Raw genomic sequence first — 17,721 nt, forward strand, 5'->3', positions numbered from 1 at the left:
CTGGTGTAATGTGAAACGAGTTTGATTCAAATTCTAGGTGACTTTTCGTCTTACCTTGCTTACCCTTCTAAAAAATAGTAAGTACCTAATTTTGTACAATCGTCAATCTTAACTACTAGGGAAAAAACAATTTTTAGGAAAATTATGTTATAAAAGCTTCTAAAAAACTTAGTAGGTACCGAAGTAGAATTTAGGAGGAGCTAATCATGCCTTTCTTTTTTATTCATTGTTAAAAATAAAATTTAATATTGTGTTCTGTTTTATGACGATTGCTCACTCTGTTATGATAACAAAATAAAATGTTTCTTTATGCTTGATCAGTTGACCAATGCTTACAAAATCTTTCCAGCGATATTCTTAGATAGTCTAGTCTAGACAGTTAAGAAATAGTTATTTGTGCAACTAGTGAGAAAAGTGAGCAATTGACTCACTCGAGAGAAACCCTTACTCACGAGCCGTAGGCGAGTGAGGAATGGTTTCTCTAGTGAGGCAATTGTACTTTGAACTAGAGTTGCACATTATACTTTTCCTACAGTTACCATAAAACAAATAAATTTGTGAAGAAACATAACCTATTTTTACACAGAAGTGAACTTTTAATATAACATTTAATGTGAAGTGACAAATACAACAGTACAACAGCTGATCAGCTGATTTAAAGCCAGTGCTGCCAAAGTATTTCGCGCGCATACGCCGTTGCCTGCATGTTACGCGCTCACTATTTCGTGCCTTCACGTTGCAAATCTGGAGTGAGACAAAGTAATTAGAGTGAGACAATGTTAACATTGTCTCACTGATGAGCGAATTGGCCACTTTGCTTTCTCAAATCAGTGAGAGAACATGTACATTGTTAGGTAACTGTAGGAAAAGAGATATAATAAATCGGTTATTATGTTTACACACTACGACGAGATGCTTCCTTAACCGTAAACAGGTCCATGTACCGTAATATTATGTAAAAACATCCCTTCACTTTCTGGTTAATAAAACATGATTGAAACTATACTTGTTAGGAGCATGGAATACAGAGCAGGGGTTCTGATCACAGTACAAACTATTGGAAATCATTTAAATATTATTTTCGTAAAATTTACTAACATTAATAGCCCTATGTAACATTTAATGTCTTTAAAAAATGTGATGTCGAGTGATATCTTGAAATTAAAACGTCTTTCAATTTATAGTCATTGCCGAGTGAAACATGTGAAATCAATAATTCCAACCAGTCTTCAAATTATTTTGACGTATTTAGGTATATTTTGACATTGTAGACACCTACATAGGTCTGCAAATTTTTTAAAAGATGTTTTCTGAGTTCTATTATAAGTGAGTTAAAGTGATACGGTATAATTATTTTTAATATAAATGATTGAGTATTTTTAAAGGGGTTTATACAGCTACGCGGGTGAATAGTAAATAAATAGAAGAAAATATTTCCACCCCCGCCGAAGCAAACCTAAAATAGATTAAGCAAATTTTAATTTGTATGCTTTTACAGGAAGGGGACACCTTTTTGAAAAAAAATTTAAGTATGGGATTATATTAGATAAATATGCCAAATTTGGCCACAATATATCCATAAAAATATTACTAAAACCCATAACTATCTGACATTAAGCATTTTATTTTTATATTTTCTTAAACCTTTCATGATACAATAGCGTTAAAAGAGGTTGACTTTTAAGTCTTTCCTGGAAAGAATGTTCACAATTTTCTCGGTTCTACAAGATAGGCATGAAAAGTGGCTGAAACATAAGTGACAAGCGATTGAAAAGCGTAAAGTCTTCGTAACAGAAAATCTGAATTTCAAATCTAGGTCAAAACAACAGTCGTGTCAAAGTCAAGGAGAGTAGGCCTACTCTGGTGGTAGTTCACAACCATTAAAATGAAGTCAGTTTTCATAAGTGGCGGGTTATTACTGCTTTGTATGGTATGTTGATAATCACATTGAAACAATTTCATAGACAGTATTCCTACATTTAATATTTGAACAACAAAAACTGGTAAATTAATTCGCATTATGGTAGTAGGTAATTATTCTTTTATTTTACAAGCTACTAGCCGCTATACGGGGTCAAGATGAAGACAAAATGTTGGTTCCTTGAAAATAATGGCAATCAGCTTGAGAACAATGAATACAAAATCAATAGATCGTCAAAACTTAAAGCTTAACAAAAACTTCTAATAATATGGATTCTTTAAATATTCACTAAACATCAGAGCTATATATTATAACCGTACGGTAGGGATAACTACTGAAATATTAAATTAAAACCCTTGGTAGGCCTCGTAAAATGTTCAGTGGTTAATTAACTCTCTTTATACTTCTTATGATTGTTCATTGTAAAAGACAAATTTCAATAAATTGATATTAATTTCAGCTCCTCGAACTTCATTCGACCGAGGGCTATGCTGCACCGAATTTGGAAGTGTTGTCAAACGTTCTGCAAGCCAAACGTACGAATAGAAACAACAAAAACAACAGAAACAATAGCCAAAACCCTGCTGTAAACACCCAAAACACTGGTGCAACTCGAAACGGACAAACCATAACGATTACAATAGACGGTCAGAGAACTACAGCAACTAGCAGCCAAGGAACCCAGACAACCAATAGAAGAAATAACCAGAGTAGAAGGAAACAAATACGACTGAAGATAAAACGACAACGGAATCAGAACACTCGTACAAATAAAAGCGATAGGAGGGTGCAAACGGTTAGAACGGTCACTACTACAACTGCATGATTACTAAGCTAGATAACATTATATGAATAAAGTGATTCTGATTGTCAACTGATTCAGAGTAATATGTTATAATCTTGAATTACCTTGAACCTTAAAGTAGACGTATGTAAACTAGTTGTAGCCAGTTGCTTACAAAGTAGAAAATAAAGTTGAATTAACCTGTTACTGAGTGTGGTTCTATGGATATTTATTTAATAGTTTTGACTATACTATAGAAAAAAAGGCTTTATAGTTTTCAGTCGTTCTCTTTTAGTTTTGGCAAAGTCAAAGTTGACGACGAAATATTCTATTAGCATTTACTTTGAACAGTAGTACAACGATCTATGATATTAGCCTAGAAAACAGCTATAACTGCACCCAACAACTATGTAAACAGAATATTTACAAACAAAACAGCAAAACTCATGATTTATGTTGAGCGAGCTTGACAAAACAATGACAGTTGCATCCTCTGACGCTAATAAATAAAACACATCACTCACACATTTCAACCGTACATTTGAGGCTTTACAGCTTCCATAACAGTTTGACAGATATTGGTGGTTTGATGTGTGGACAGATTGGTATCACTGGTTATCGATGAAACCATCAATTAACCAGAACAAATGGAAAATTGATCCGAATTAGGGTGGAAGTGGAACTATAATTTTTAACTTAACAAAACGGAGCTGGTTTGAAAAAGGCCGAATTAAATTTGTATTCTTAATTTTCTTTTTCTCCTTTATTTATCTAGACCAATTTACTTTTGAAAACCTCACCTCAAAACTTTGGTCATCCAAGGGGCGTAGCCCGAGAGGAACTCAGGGAAGTGAATAGGCCTATGACATTCCTAGATGCTTGGACCATCTTTGTGCTTAAATTTGGTTGTATCGGTTTAGTATTTTAGTTGTGACAGCTGCCCAGACAGACAGACAGACACCACCTAAATTTTATTATATATAGATAAACTCGCTCAACATAAAAAATCGCAAATTTGGGAACGTTTAGTCAAACCAGGAAAGTCTTATTATGGTTCCATCATATTACACGCTGGGTAGGCGAGTGGTTATAGTACTTGCCTGGATCAAAATGTCACCAGTTCGAGCCAGAGAAAGGTAGCTTTTTGATTGTTCAAAAGAACGAATACTTGAACAGAACCGGTATGGATCATACACATAAATAAATGATGTTACTGGCCCGAATCCTATACTATATAATAGCATTTACATATGATTTTGACAATTCCATTTCAGAAGTGTTAAATGGTGTTTATCTTCGGGCCAGCAACGTCATTTGTTTATGTTTAAGATCCACACCGGTTCTGTTCAAGTATTCGTGGTTCGCAACTAGACCCAGCTGTTTCTGGTCATTGGGGTTTAAATAGATGATCCTGACTAATGAAACAGCTGATCTTAGTCAGTAGACCTAACAAAGCTACACGAATCATCTCACTCCATTATTCACTTATCCTTTACTCATATTTGAGTTAAAATAGGTAGCATCCTCATCTCAATGATTGATAATTGATAATAATTGTTTTTAATCAGACACTATCTTAGGAAGGAAAAATAACACAAACAATTTTAATGATATCACAATTTTATGATAACTTTATCAAGCCACACTCAAGATCAATAACGGTTATCAAGATTTAATACAATAACCTTTTGTGAGTTAATTTTACAAGTTTCATAACAAACTCCATTATTTGACATTGGGTGTAAATAAAACTAAATTTTTTATGATGTGAAGTAAAAAAAAAACGTTTGCCCCTTAGGAAGAAGAAGAGCTTCTTCGGCCCAGCAACGTGTGTATTGAAATCAAACTAACTACAGTTTGGCAAAACATATGACATTTCTCAGGATCTAGCCAACAGCCTTCAGAACACTAAATAGGATGATATGGTTACTACAGAGATTTAAAAAAAGTTTATACCCATTTAGCCTATATTATATGAAATTGCTTCCCAAAGAGGGAATGGCACTTCTCCAATGACTTAAAATAACCTCAAATGACTCGTCTCGTAAACTGTAATAAGTCTTATGTGACAAGTCTGATCGGATTAGCGCGAGTGAGCTGTGTCAGCGACCACCGAAGGGGAAGACTTGTTTAACTTCAATGGAAGGAGAAAATGAGATTTCATTCAAAGTGCGATTTAATCCTAATGAGCTTTCCATTCATGCTATAGCTTACAGACCAGCCGGTCCTGAGCCAGTTTGTGTTTTAAGTAAAACATGTCACCGTGTTTTTGCTAGCCAATGGAGAAATTCCAATTTTCGTTTTATTATTTAGGAAACACATGATTAAGTGAGAAAATCACATACAAAATACCCTTTATAAAAGTATATAAACGTTTTCAAATACATAACGTTCAAATACATCGATTAGTTACCACACAAAAGCTTATTTTGAAGGCCGGATGCTATTTTTACTGTAATTTAACCAATCACAATTTGTTTCATAATTTAACACTAATGTATACACCATTTATGCGTAATATAGCTGTAAGGGTGGACATTTGATGAAAATATAAATATGTTACAATTATATTGAACAAGATTTTAATTTTAATTTTAGTGATGTTAGTATGTACTAAATAATAACATAGGTTTTGTCAGCATTAACTGTTCATGATATTTCAATATTAAATTAGTTTGATATAAAATTTGGTTACTCATAAGTAGAGATGTCAACAATAACAGAAATTGGTATTTTTATTTAGAACAAAACAATATAACTCTAAGTAAGAATTTATAAAAATAAACTTCTTCTTTCTTAAAATAAGCATTTGCGTTTAAAAAAATATGAAAAGAAAAACACGGCGGCAAAACGAATATTTGGACATTTTTCACGTGATATTATAGTTTGTTTTAGTACAGGAATAACACCTTATTAGGCCAATAGGGATTTCGGGGACACCCTTTGGTAATTTATCTACTGAATATTTTACTTTGTGTACACTATTTACGAAAAAGGTCTCATCATTTGTCTATCTTTTATTTTGATTTTATATTTAGGTTAGCTACAATTTTGGAAATTAAGAGATAGATGGGAAACATCATTTTGTAAGTTGCTTGTTAATATTGGGTTAGTGGACCCTTAAAACAAATATTGGTGGAGATATCGCTGACTAACATTAATGTTCACCTATAGCATTTGTGGTGGAAAATATTACCTTGCATTTATCAGTTCGTTCCGGTACATACAGAAATGCTACATTTCAAGCAACTCATAACCAAGTGCAAGAATTACTTTTAGTCAAACTATATTTTACGATTATCCAAAAAAGTTTTTGTAAATGAGTATATTCACAACATTAAATGTAAATTTTAATTATAATGTTATTATTAGTACTACAACTTTATCTTTGTAACGTAACTGAATTCAATAAACTTTAAATCAATATATTTTAACTTTGTAATAAGTAAAAACACCAGACACAACATAAAAATATACAGCTTATTATCAAAAGATTGCAAAACATCAATAAACCAATAAGCCGATGATAAAATATTGTAAAAGGAAATAATTAGTTATGTACCACTACATGAAACTGATTGTGTTTTATCCTCAAATAAAAACAACTGTTTGAATTTTGAATTGTTAATAGTTATTGAGCCATTGAACATACCAAACAAAAACATTCCCTTAAAATGCAATAGGTAGGTTGTTTCGGCTGTTTTGGTACATTATCACCATGGATGGAAAGTACTCTAGTGACACGGTATCAACTAAAATGAACAAAAGGCCAACACAAATAATTTTTAATGGTAACTGTTAATTGTAACTGCACATTTCTCGAACTTATTCAGTATTTTTAAATAGGTCACTGTTTTCTCAATGGATAATGGACATCGGATACATGACAATTTTGTTGCCTTCTAATATGTACTCTGCAATTTGTATACACGGGTAATCTATTTTCAAATAGGTCTCACTGTTTTCTCAATGGATAATGAACATCGTATATATGACATTTTGTTGCCTTCTATTATGTACTCTGCAATTTGTATACACGGGTAATCTACCATTACGAAACAATTTTTAAATATAGAAGGTTTTAGTTTTACCTACAACTCCACATAACCGATCAATATACTCCTGCAGCTAGAAACAATTAAATAGTTAACAGCCAAGATCTTAGTTTTTGTCAGTTTTCTTAGTTTTAGCGTCAGATTTTCCAGACGCCAGTACTGGGCCACAAGTAGTAAGAATTTCCTCAGTTGGTGGTTTTCCTCCACCTGCTACACTATATGCAGCAGGTGGAGGACCTCCAGGACCAGGAGAAACGTGATCAGGAGGAGCCATGGGTGGACGAGAAAGCACCTCCAAGTACTGCATACTCCCACAAGTAGACGGAAACAGGAAGTCATCGTGGTAAGACTTGATCTTTATCTGTTTTCTCCTCTCTTTAGACTCCCCAGTCAGAATGAGCCACTCCAAGAACGCAGTCATCTCAGGATTCAACTCGATGCAGAGATGTTTTTTGGTTTGTTTCTTCAGAATGTCGTTGATGCAAGAAATGATCTCCTGGGCTTGCTCCACAGGGAACAAAGTGAGGTTTAACTGTGGAGTAGAGATGTTCTGCACTCTTCTACACAGACCTAGAGAGGCTTTCATGTTGTTTCGTTCCGCTTCCGCTTGTATATAGTCTACAAAGCTGTTGGACAGTTTGAAGTCCAGCTCTTCCTCTTTTGGTTCTTGATCTACTGCGACTTTTTGAGTAGTGTTCTCTTTATTTGATTGGTCGGTTACGTTCGGTGTAGTTTTAGTAGAGTTGTTTAATATTGTTGTGTTGACAGTTTTAGAGTCAGTAGTAGAGGTAGACGTCAGTGGAAGTGGTGTTGTCTTGTTTTCTCTTTTGTTTCTTGCAATTTCATAATTGTCTATAAAAGAGAAAAATTTATGAAAGATCGTTGATAATATGTTGTACGTTGCTTATTTAGCCAGAAGCAACGGTTACAATAATCTTTATTTAAGAATTTACGTTAATGAATAGATATAGTGATTATCGTAGCATCTGTGAAGCAGATGTTCTAACGGCTTCTAGTGATTAACATTTGTTGGGATTTCAATGCCAACAAATATAATACCCCCGCCGCAGCAAACCTGCAGACTAAGCGAATTTCCATTTGACTGATTGGATTTACACTGAAATGTCTACTGAAAAATATAACATTTATTCTTGATTTAAATAGAATTAGTTTACCAAGTACTTAGGTTTGCTGCATCAGGGAGGGTAAAACTGTTTGTTTTTTTTTTTTTTGTAAAATGTGAATAGTTAGTAAGAAATAAAAACATTTTCCACATTTGATCAAAATATGTTCACAAACAAGCAAACTACAACAGTTTACTTATTCTCCATAAGAATAACATGGGAATTTTAAATTTACTATTTTTTGGAATTTTCTCCGTAACCATTAGGCGCATAAAAACGCTTCAATATACTAAATTATTTGTTTTTTTAAGCTCTACAAAATGGTTTGAAAAGAAATTGCTAAATTTTATGTTTTTGGGTCAAAAATGGGAAAAACCCATTTTTACCCCATAAACCCCCCCGTAAACCCCCGTTCCCATGGTCCGATTATGCTGGATCGCGAACTCGTTCGAATAAACGTACGTTTACACGTTTGTACCAAATTTAATCAAAATCGGATCATTTTTGCTCGAGTTATCGTGCTGACGGACACATATATATAAATATATATATATATATATATATATATATATATATGAATTTGAACGGATGGTGTTTTTGGTCTCTAGGGACCTCAAAACGAAAAATCGGTCCCGCGTCCAGGTCTTACCATGAGTACTACGGTAATAGCTTATTCCCTATATGGGAAATTCGCTAAAATGACAAGAATATACTGCGGGGCTTTTAATTTATTATGTGACGGTATTTACGGTAGATGCCTATAAACAATATCATTTGATTAAAATCATGCCAATATACAACTAGGTGTACAATGCAGTTGTCTGCTTGCAATATTGAGCGGAGCCAGCATATTAATTCAATGTCAATGATATATTCGGTTCGCATAAATGTAATGCCTATTTACAGATTCTAAAGTCAATGGTACGTCCGGTTCACGTAGACGGATTGTTTACTTGTAGTATCCAAACTCAATGGTGCATGTAAATGAATAATCTACTTGCAGTATCCTAAATCAATTGTCCATTTATTTCGTTCATTTAGATAAAATGCCGAATTGCAGTATCCGAAGTCAATGGTTGGCTTAGGCCTACTTCTGCTTCACTTATATGGGATGTCTATGTGCAGTATTCAAAGTACGTCAAATGATACGTCGGGTTCATGTCAAAGAATTCTCTAATTGCAGTATCGAAACTATGAGCAAAGATTACATATGCATGAGTGTTATATTTGGTTCACCTTAATGGAATTCCTATTTGTAGACTGCAAATAGGAATTGCAGTGCATATTCAAAGACTACATTAATGGCACGTCTTGCTCACATAAAATACTGAAAAAGTTATTTACAGAATCCAAACGCAATATGGTGCATTCGCCTAATTCTGGCAACCCTTATGGTTATTCATTTTGTAGTAAATTATGCTCAATGCTATTAATCAAAAGCAGGAGTGTATGATAAGAGAAGTTAAAGTCAATGATATAAGAGCTTTGCTACGCTCTGCTCAATAATTTCTATATCCTGCAAATGAATCATTTTCATGGTAAACCTATGCGATACCTGCATTATTAAAAGGCAATAACGATTATTATTTGAGATCGCAAGTTCGAATCTCCTCAGCGGCCTTAAAATTTTGCTTCTTATTTTGTTATAATATGATTTTCTCTTAACTTCACTGATCAGTTTTTTTTAGACATTTATAACTTAATTTTGTGATAAGAATGCATTTTAGCGAATTTCCCATATAGGGAATAAGCTATTACCGTAGTACTCATGGTAAGACCTGGACGCGGGACCGATTTTTTTTTTCGTTTTGAGGTCCCTAGAGGCCTAAAACACCATCCGTTCAAATTCATATATATAGATATATATATATATATCCTACTAATCCTACTAATATTATAAATGAGAAAGTTTGGATGTATGGATGTATGGATGTATGGATGTATGTTTGTGACAAGTGAACGCGAAAGATACTGGTCGGATTGGGCTGAAATTTGGCATGATGATAGCTCACATTCCCGATTAACATATAGGCATATTCTTATTTCAAAAATCCTTTTGGGCTCCGCCCCAGTGGCTCTGGAATTTCCCATGTTAACCTTATGAGAAATGGAATTAATGAATCTTAACAGCTGTTTCAATTAAACAAGTTGGTTCTGTTCTATGATGTTCAATACTATAAACAAAATACTTGTATTACTTGTATTAAAGTTACAAGGATTACCAACAGGGTGCAGCACTATTATTTCTTTTACATTTATGACAACAGCTAATTTGCAACCAAAAGGTGAGTGAGCGTAGCGAACGAACTTCAACCTGGAGGCGAGTTAGCGTAGCGAACGAGCTAACCTAAAGGCAAGTGAGCGCAGCGAACGAGCTCCAACCTAAAGGTGAGTGAGCGTAGCGAACGAGCTCCAACCTAAAGGTGAGTGAGCGCAGCGAACAAACTTCAACCAGGACGTGATTGAGCCATGCGAACGAGATAATCTTGAAAATTAAGAAGTTAAACGGGGCAAAGCCCGCGGGTTACAGCTAGTATATATATATATATGTGTCCGTCAGCACGATAACTCGAGCAAAAATGATCCGATTTTGATGAAATTTGGTACAAACGTGTAAACCTACGTTTATTCAAACGAGTTCGCGATCCAGCATGATCGGACCATGGGAACGGGTGTTTACGGGGGGTTTTATGGGGTAAAAATAGGTTTTTCCCATTTTTGACCCAAAAAACATAAAATTTAGCAATTTATTTCCAAACCATTTTTTAGAGCTTAAAAAAACAAATAATTTAGTATATTGAAGCGTTATTATGCGCCTAATGGTTACGGAGAAAATTCCAAAAAATTGTAAATTTAAAATTCCCATGTTATTCTTATTGAGAATGAGTAAACTGTTGTAGTTTGCTTGTTTATGAACATATTTTGATCAAATTTGGAAAATGTTTTTATTTCTTACTAACTATTAACATTTTACAAAAAAAAACAGTTTTACCCTCCCTGATGCAGCAAACCTAAGTACTTGTTAAACTAATTCTATTTAAATCGGGAATAAATGCTATATTTTTAAGTAGACAGTTCAGTGTAAATCCAATCAGTCAAATGGAAATTCGCTTAGTCTGCAGGTTTGCTGCGGCGGGGGTATATATATATATATTTATATATATATATATATATATATATATATATATATATATATATATATATATATACACGGCCGCGCCCGGGAAGCCAGTCACATAAAATATACACTGGAAGTCAGTCAGTTGCACCCCCCAATATATTTCAAGACTATGATATATATATAATATATGTTGGTAAATATCTTAAGCTTAGACATATCTGAACGTATATATCTCTTTTTTTCTTAAAAATACTAAAATATAATTACGTAAAAAATGCTATGCTAATGCAGTCACCACCGCATTTGCATGGGAAAGCCAGTCACGTAAAATTTGTGCTGCTAAGCCAGTCACTATATATTTTACCGCATACCACTGGAATCCAGTCACTGAAAATCCACCCGGGTATCCCGTCACTTCAGTCACTTTCACTCCTGCCCTTCTACTTTGTGATATTTATTTGTTCTACAAGCTTGGAAATCCGCACCTCAAACAAATGGATTATGCTTCAGGCATTGAGCACTCTCATAACCCATCTTTCGCACTTCATTTTTATTAGTTGTCTTCCAGATTACTTAACAATTACTATTCTACAGATTAAATACCTAAATGTCAATGTAATCTTTGGTCGTCTTAATAGTCGTCATGGCAACTGTGGATACAAATATGTACCGTACTAATTCGCAAGCGTAAGGTGGGAAGTTATTGCTTAATAGTCGCACAATTAGGCCTATTGTTGAGTCCTTGGAGGCAAGCGGCCATCTTGGATGATTTCAAAAAGCTGCAAAATTTATCGTCCAAAAATATTTTTTAAACACCAAAGTGTTTATAATTTAAATAGCTAGTATACTGTGGGATTAGAAATGTTCTTTGTAGTTTTGAATTATTCTCCAAGGGAGTCCATAAAATAAGTTAACGGTCACGGTCATCTTGGAAAAAGGCCAACTAATACGAAAAAAATATCCTGTGTTGCGCGGGCCGTAGCACACAAATAGTTTTCCCGCCTCAAACAATCAAAGGCGTGTGGAACAAGGCAAAATTCTTGTCTCTTTTGTGGCGAGAGGTAGGGGCGAGCCTTAACGGGTTCCATTGATGGGCTACCCGGCTACCGACCGACCTGGGGTAGCGACTAGCGAGCCAGTGGATGGTTAAAGGTTTTGCCGGTTATTTCCATCAGTAGAGGCAATATGCCGGTTTAACGTCACTTGGGGCGTTTTTTGGCCCAGAACTTTTAAAATTTTCGGCGAAAAAAATGTCCGAAGCCCCAGGAGCTTTTTTTGGCCACTTTTCTTAAGGACCCAGCTCTCGACCTATACACCCATATATAATTTTTTTACTTTTTTAATACCGAAAAACACGTCTGGAAATGGTGAGCTTTTTTTGACCACTTTTTTAAAAATCCAGCTCTTGGCCTATACAAGCCTATATATATATGTTCAATACCATTGTATAACTCTATTACTATTTCAAATCCACATCCATCCACATGTATATTCTCAAAATCATCAACTTGACAGTGATTTGCACGGGGACTCGGGCGTGCTCCCGGCTCATGGTGTGGGTATGCTCCAGGCTTCTTGCTCTCGACCCATGCTCCCACATCTCGTCTCTAGTGGTGACGCGGTGAAATGGTATCTTTTGTGGAAATCCATGAATTCTGGCTACTTGGGAACCCAAGCCATTTGACATACAACAAATCACCCTTTCTCCTAATTACCTTCTCTACCAAATACATGTCCTTATACTTGGTCTTTAACAACTCCTCTGTATAGAAGCCTCCTCTGATTATATTACCATTTTCATCTTTCAAGATATAAGTCACAGGCTTTGTATTCTTAACTTCTACTATTGTAAATAGCTCACCTGTCCAATTCGGAGTATATCCTTTACTAAAAACATGTTTATACTTGGAAATCCTTACGCTATCACCTACCTTATATCTTGGCTTCTTAACTTGCACTACTTTAGAAGTCAACCTCTCATGCACATATTTACTATTCTTAATATTCACTTGGTTAGGCTTCATTCCTATAGATCTATGCACCTTATTATTATATTTTCGAATTAACTTTGGAAGTAAATCCAACCATTTATAACTCCCCTGAGCACTAAATTCCCTATATAACCAATTCTTTAAAGTTCTCTGGAACCTCTCCACAATTGCAGCCTTAGTTGTAGAAAATGTGTGATAGTGATTAATATTTAATTTTTTCATTAGTTTGCTAAAATATTGATTAAAAAATTCTTTTCCATTGTCAGATTGAATGTTTTTAACCCCCTTTGGTAGAATGGTTTTAATGGCTTCTGTAACCACTAACCCTGTCTTATTCTTTAGTGGAGCAGCATAAGCTTTTTTAGAAAATGTATCTATTAAAGTTAAAATATATTTATTGCCAGAATTTTCTCTAGCATAGTTTTGCATATCAATTAAATCTATTTGTATAGTTTCGTTTATACCCAATACTTTAAAATACCTTCTAATGAAATTCTTTCTTGCAGGCTTATGAAGTTCGTATGCAATTTCATTCATTTTTTATAACATCATCCTTTCCTGTAACTCTAAATACATCACCATTAGCCCCAATCAATAGATTATCTTCCATTCTTTTAAATACATAGTTTTCTGGTATATATGGTCTATTATCTATAAACTTAAATCCACTCAAAGATGTGGGGTCAGCAACTAATAAATCAGGATTGTATTCCATCAAATTAAAATTTTTTTCTCCACACACAAATTTTGATCCATCATAACGCATAGCTTGTGACATTAGACAAATGTCATCCGAATGTTCCCCTTCTGGTAGATTTCTTATAAATAGATTTCTGGCATCAAAACAATATAGTTTTTTATTATAAGTTATAGTCTGTTCTTTTGTAACACAGTCAGTGTCATCAATGGCAGGTTTAACACGTACTAACCTTTTATTATTAAAATTCCAATAGCCTGCTTCCATTTTTGGAACTTGAGAAACATTCACAGCATCTTTACTATCTGTACCTTCCATCAAATTGCTAAGTTTCTGTTTCTTAGCATTCCAAACACCATTCTCTGATTCTAAAAATTCATAATTATTATCGTTTTGTACAAATTTACCATCTTCTTTTCGTATTAAAGTCTGTTGTAAAGTGGGCACATCATTTAAACTTTGACCCTTTTCTACATTAGTAATTTTCCGTTTCTTAGCATTCCAGACACCATTTTCTGATTCTAAAAATTCATAATTATTATTGTCTTGTACAAATTTACCATCTTTTCGTATTAAAGTCTGTTGTAAAGTGGGCACATCATCTAAACTTTCACCCTTTTCCACATTAGTAATTTTCTGTTTTTTAGCATTCCAATTTTTATTCTTAGATTCTAAAAACTCATATTTAGTTTTACCTTGTAAAAATACATCACCTTTTCTAGTTAATGTCTGCCCCAAAGTTGATACATCATCTACAAACTCCCCATCTTTAACATTACCAATTTTACGGTTTAAACAATTCCAACTATCGTCTTGTAAATTTAAAGTAGGTTCACTACTAGCCCTGGGTTCTGCAGGCTTATTATATGGATTATATAAACGATAAAATTTATCTATAAACATATTTTTATTTAATAAATAATTCCACTTTCTCTCAATTCCTCAATAATGGAATCTATTTCATTATCCACTCCTGAGTTACCGGCTTGGCGACTTAGCCAAAGAAGTCTTAATCTATCTACAAGCTCATTAGGATCATCCCAATAAATATAGTCTATTTTATTACCAGTCACTTCCCTCAAACCTTCACCAACAGATCTAAATAGAGGTTTAATTATATTAAGATATTTAGTATGTCTATTACTTGAAATTGGTGCACCATCTTTGTAACTCTTTAAATGTCCATTTGTAGCTTCCAAAATCTCTTTATAATTTTGCAAATCAACCTGAGTATAATCCTCAGGTTCTTTTAAAGTTAACAATTCCCACAAACCTTTTCTTCCCTTGTAGGTTTTATTTGCAACTGTAACATCATCATTGGCAATATCAACTTCTTTATTTCCAATAAAAAATTTATTTGCTTCTCGTCTAATACCATATGTAGTGTCTGTCATACTACTTTTACTTAGGTAATTTCCTAAATAGTCTGATGCTAAAAGACCAAAATCTAATTTCTGTGGGGTGTGTGTTTGTAATGGTTGTAATCTTGGCATTATTGGTATTCTAGATGGAGTCATTGGGAGAATCTCCATTCGAGGCCTCTCTGATGCGATTTTTTTTAATTCTTGTAATGGCTCTATTAAAGGTTGGAATGTTTGGAACCTCTCTTCAGCCTCTAGAAACTTGCCACGTTTTAAAGCTCTATATTTCTCTCTTATTTGATTTGCAGAGTCAATCAATTCTTGTTGAATGTTTTTCATCTTTTATTTACATTTTATTTATCTCATTTGACAAAGGATTGTACTCAAACACTTTATCATGTATTATCAAACAATATGCAGATGTATTTGCTGGTACATTTTCTGCAGTTTCAATCTCTAATTTAATATCAACAATTCCTTCCTTCACTGTTTCGTTCTGTCTAGAACAGTCTATTACAATTAGTGGATATTTCTTCATAAACTCAGCCCTACTAATCATAGGATCTGGGATAGTATTATAGTAAGTCTCTCTAAACCTCATAAACATCTCATAAGCTTTAGAGACATCTCCATTTTCAAAGTCGAGATTTAAATCACTATAAGGATAATATTCAGAGTTTAGAAATACTTTGAGATTTTTTAACTTACAGTGATCAAATTCATCAGTTCTTTTTCGTGCACTATTATCCCTAGCTGTTTGGAAACCAAATATAATATACCTAGGCTTCTCCAAACTTGAAGATGTCTTTACTGACCATGTATGTCTTGTAGTATTGGGATATGATGGAAGTTCATGCAACTCTAAGCTTCTAAATGCAATTTGCAAATTTTTATTTTGCAGTAACATCTTTTGTAATTGTAACTTCTCCCCATCTGATGGTATCACATGTGGCATTACCCATTGAATTGAGTTAAGTGTAATTTTAGGAATTGTATCAGCAGCACCACTGGCTGGAGCACTAGTGGTTGTTAATATACAATTCAAATCATTTTTGGATCTTTTCAACACCAATTCTTGTTTGACATTTACTAATACCTTATTAAAATCCTCGAACACACCCATTAACAGCTCTAATGGCAAACATGTACTAAACTTGCCACCTTTATGGAACTCTTTTAAATTCGTGTCAGAATCAAATGCCACATTTGACAATTTAGTAGTTTTATTGTAAGAGCTCAATATTTTCATAAGACTAGAAATTCCTGGGTTTCTTACAATGTCTATTTCTTTACCTGCGACTTCATATCTAATTTCATCAAATAAGAACGCAAATGCATTATTTATAAAATGACCTTTATCATGATTTTCAATTTCTCCCTTAATATACAGATAACTCCTACATGGGAGAGTTAGCAAATCTTGATTATTAATACATATTCGAATTTCATCAGAATTATTTATTGCCAAAGTGTTGTGGGGAACATAGGAGTGATTTGTAATTTTAACCACACTATCGTCGAATTGGGATTTCCCTGTAACGTCTAGAAAATCTTCCATTTTTATTAATAGAAAATTTTAACTTTAGTCCTATTGATCGTAGGAACCTAGCATTTTGTACACTTATAGATAAATTCTTATAAATTCTCATATCTTTTTTATATGACAAGTAATTGTAGTTTCTTCTCCGTTAAAGTCAATTGCCTTGTCGTGCTGATCGGCAAATGTAATACTGACAACATCTAAACTTCTCTTATTTACAGGAAAATATATAATATTTCTTGGAACTTCAATAATTTTGTAGCCAGGAGGAGCTTCTGGATAAAAGCTATGTATGGTGTGTGATTTGTTTCCATTTAAATAGGACCCGTTTGCAATATTACATTTTACTCTAATCACATTTACATTATTAATGTTTATTTTATTTGTAGATTCAAACTGAACACCAGGAGTAGAAACGCCTTTAAATCCCAATAAAACAGACCCTAAACATGGTTTTGTAAAATCAAACACGTGGCTAGAAAGTAATGTCGCTTTCATAGTTTTATTATTAGCTGTAAGGAAAAAGTCTGGGATTTGTTTTTGAATTTCCTTTGCAAGCTCAACCACCTCATATGTTCCTTCAGAAATTTCTATTGTAACTGGAGCTTTGTGGTCATAATAGAAAACATCATCACCTTCTCCAATGGTTAATTTGTTGCCTTTAAGTTGATTTAATTTTGGAATAAGCCCTTTGAATAAAAGTTTAACTTTAGTATTAATTAATGCTTCTCCATTTTTATGTATTATAACTTTAAGTTTACCATCTAATAACTGGTTTAAATCATCAACTAAGATCTCTCCCTTTGGTAATGTTTTTTTCTCTACTTTGTAATATGTTAAAGTATTTAGTGGTTTTTTAACATTAAATATAGAATTATAACTTTGAAAATCTACTAATCCAATTACATAATCATCATTTAATTCTATGGGAGGAAAGAACACTGACTTTAGCTCTGGCTCTGTACCCGAAAACGTTATAGTAAATGAATCCATTTTTATAAACAAAAATTTTTTATGAATGATAAACATAAAATTCCACAAATAGAACTATTTAAATCTTGTATTTGATCGGTTGTATAGAAGATTTTATGTCCCTCAAAATATTTAATTACTTCTTTCGGAGGCTG

General features: G+C 33.6%; 1 protein-coding gene and 1 long non-coding RNA gene across 3 annotated transcripts in view; one reads left to right on the forward strand and one right to left on the reverse strand.

Annotated features, from left to right (window-relative positions):
- Positions 1–1,820: 1,820 nt before the first annotated feature.
- On the forward strand, positions 1,821–2,799 carry LOC128991067 (uncharacterized). Its single transcript, XR_008490591.1, has 2 exons — positions 1,821–1,930; positions 2,382–2,799. It is a non-coding gene; the product is annotated as an uncharacterized LOC128991067 (long non-coding RNA).
- Positions 2,800–6,479: 3,680 nt separating this feature from the next.
- Positions 6,480–17,721, reverse strand: part of LOC128990359 (uncharacterized) — a 28,112-nt gene continuing 16,870 nt past the window's right edge. Inside the window, exons 4-5 of one of the 2 annotated variants that reach the window (XM_054412705.1) lie at positions 6,998–7,612; positions 6,480–6,961 (exon numbers count right to left, since the gene is read on the reverse strand). In XM_054412705.1, the coding sequence (XP_054268680.1) occupies positions 6,867–6,961; positions 6,998–7,612 (710 nt within the window). In that variant the 3' untranslated portion in view covers positions 6,480–6,866. Of the gene's footprint in view, positions 7,613–17,721 lie in introns of both variants that reach the window. The other variant, XM_054412704.1, reaches the window with a different exon arrangement.

The sequence above is a fragment of the Macrosteles quadrilineatus genome, unplaced genomic scaffold (assembly GCF_028750875.1).
Source record: "Macrosteles quadrilineatus isolate MER2022 unplaced genomic scaffold, UCM_ALF_1.0 Scaffold_3__2_contigs__length_128488019, whole genome shotgun sequence".
NCBI classification, from domain to species: domain Eukaryota; kingdom Metazoa; phylum Arthropoda; class Insecta; order Hemiptera; family Cicadellidae; genus Macrosteles; species Macrosteles quadrilineatus.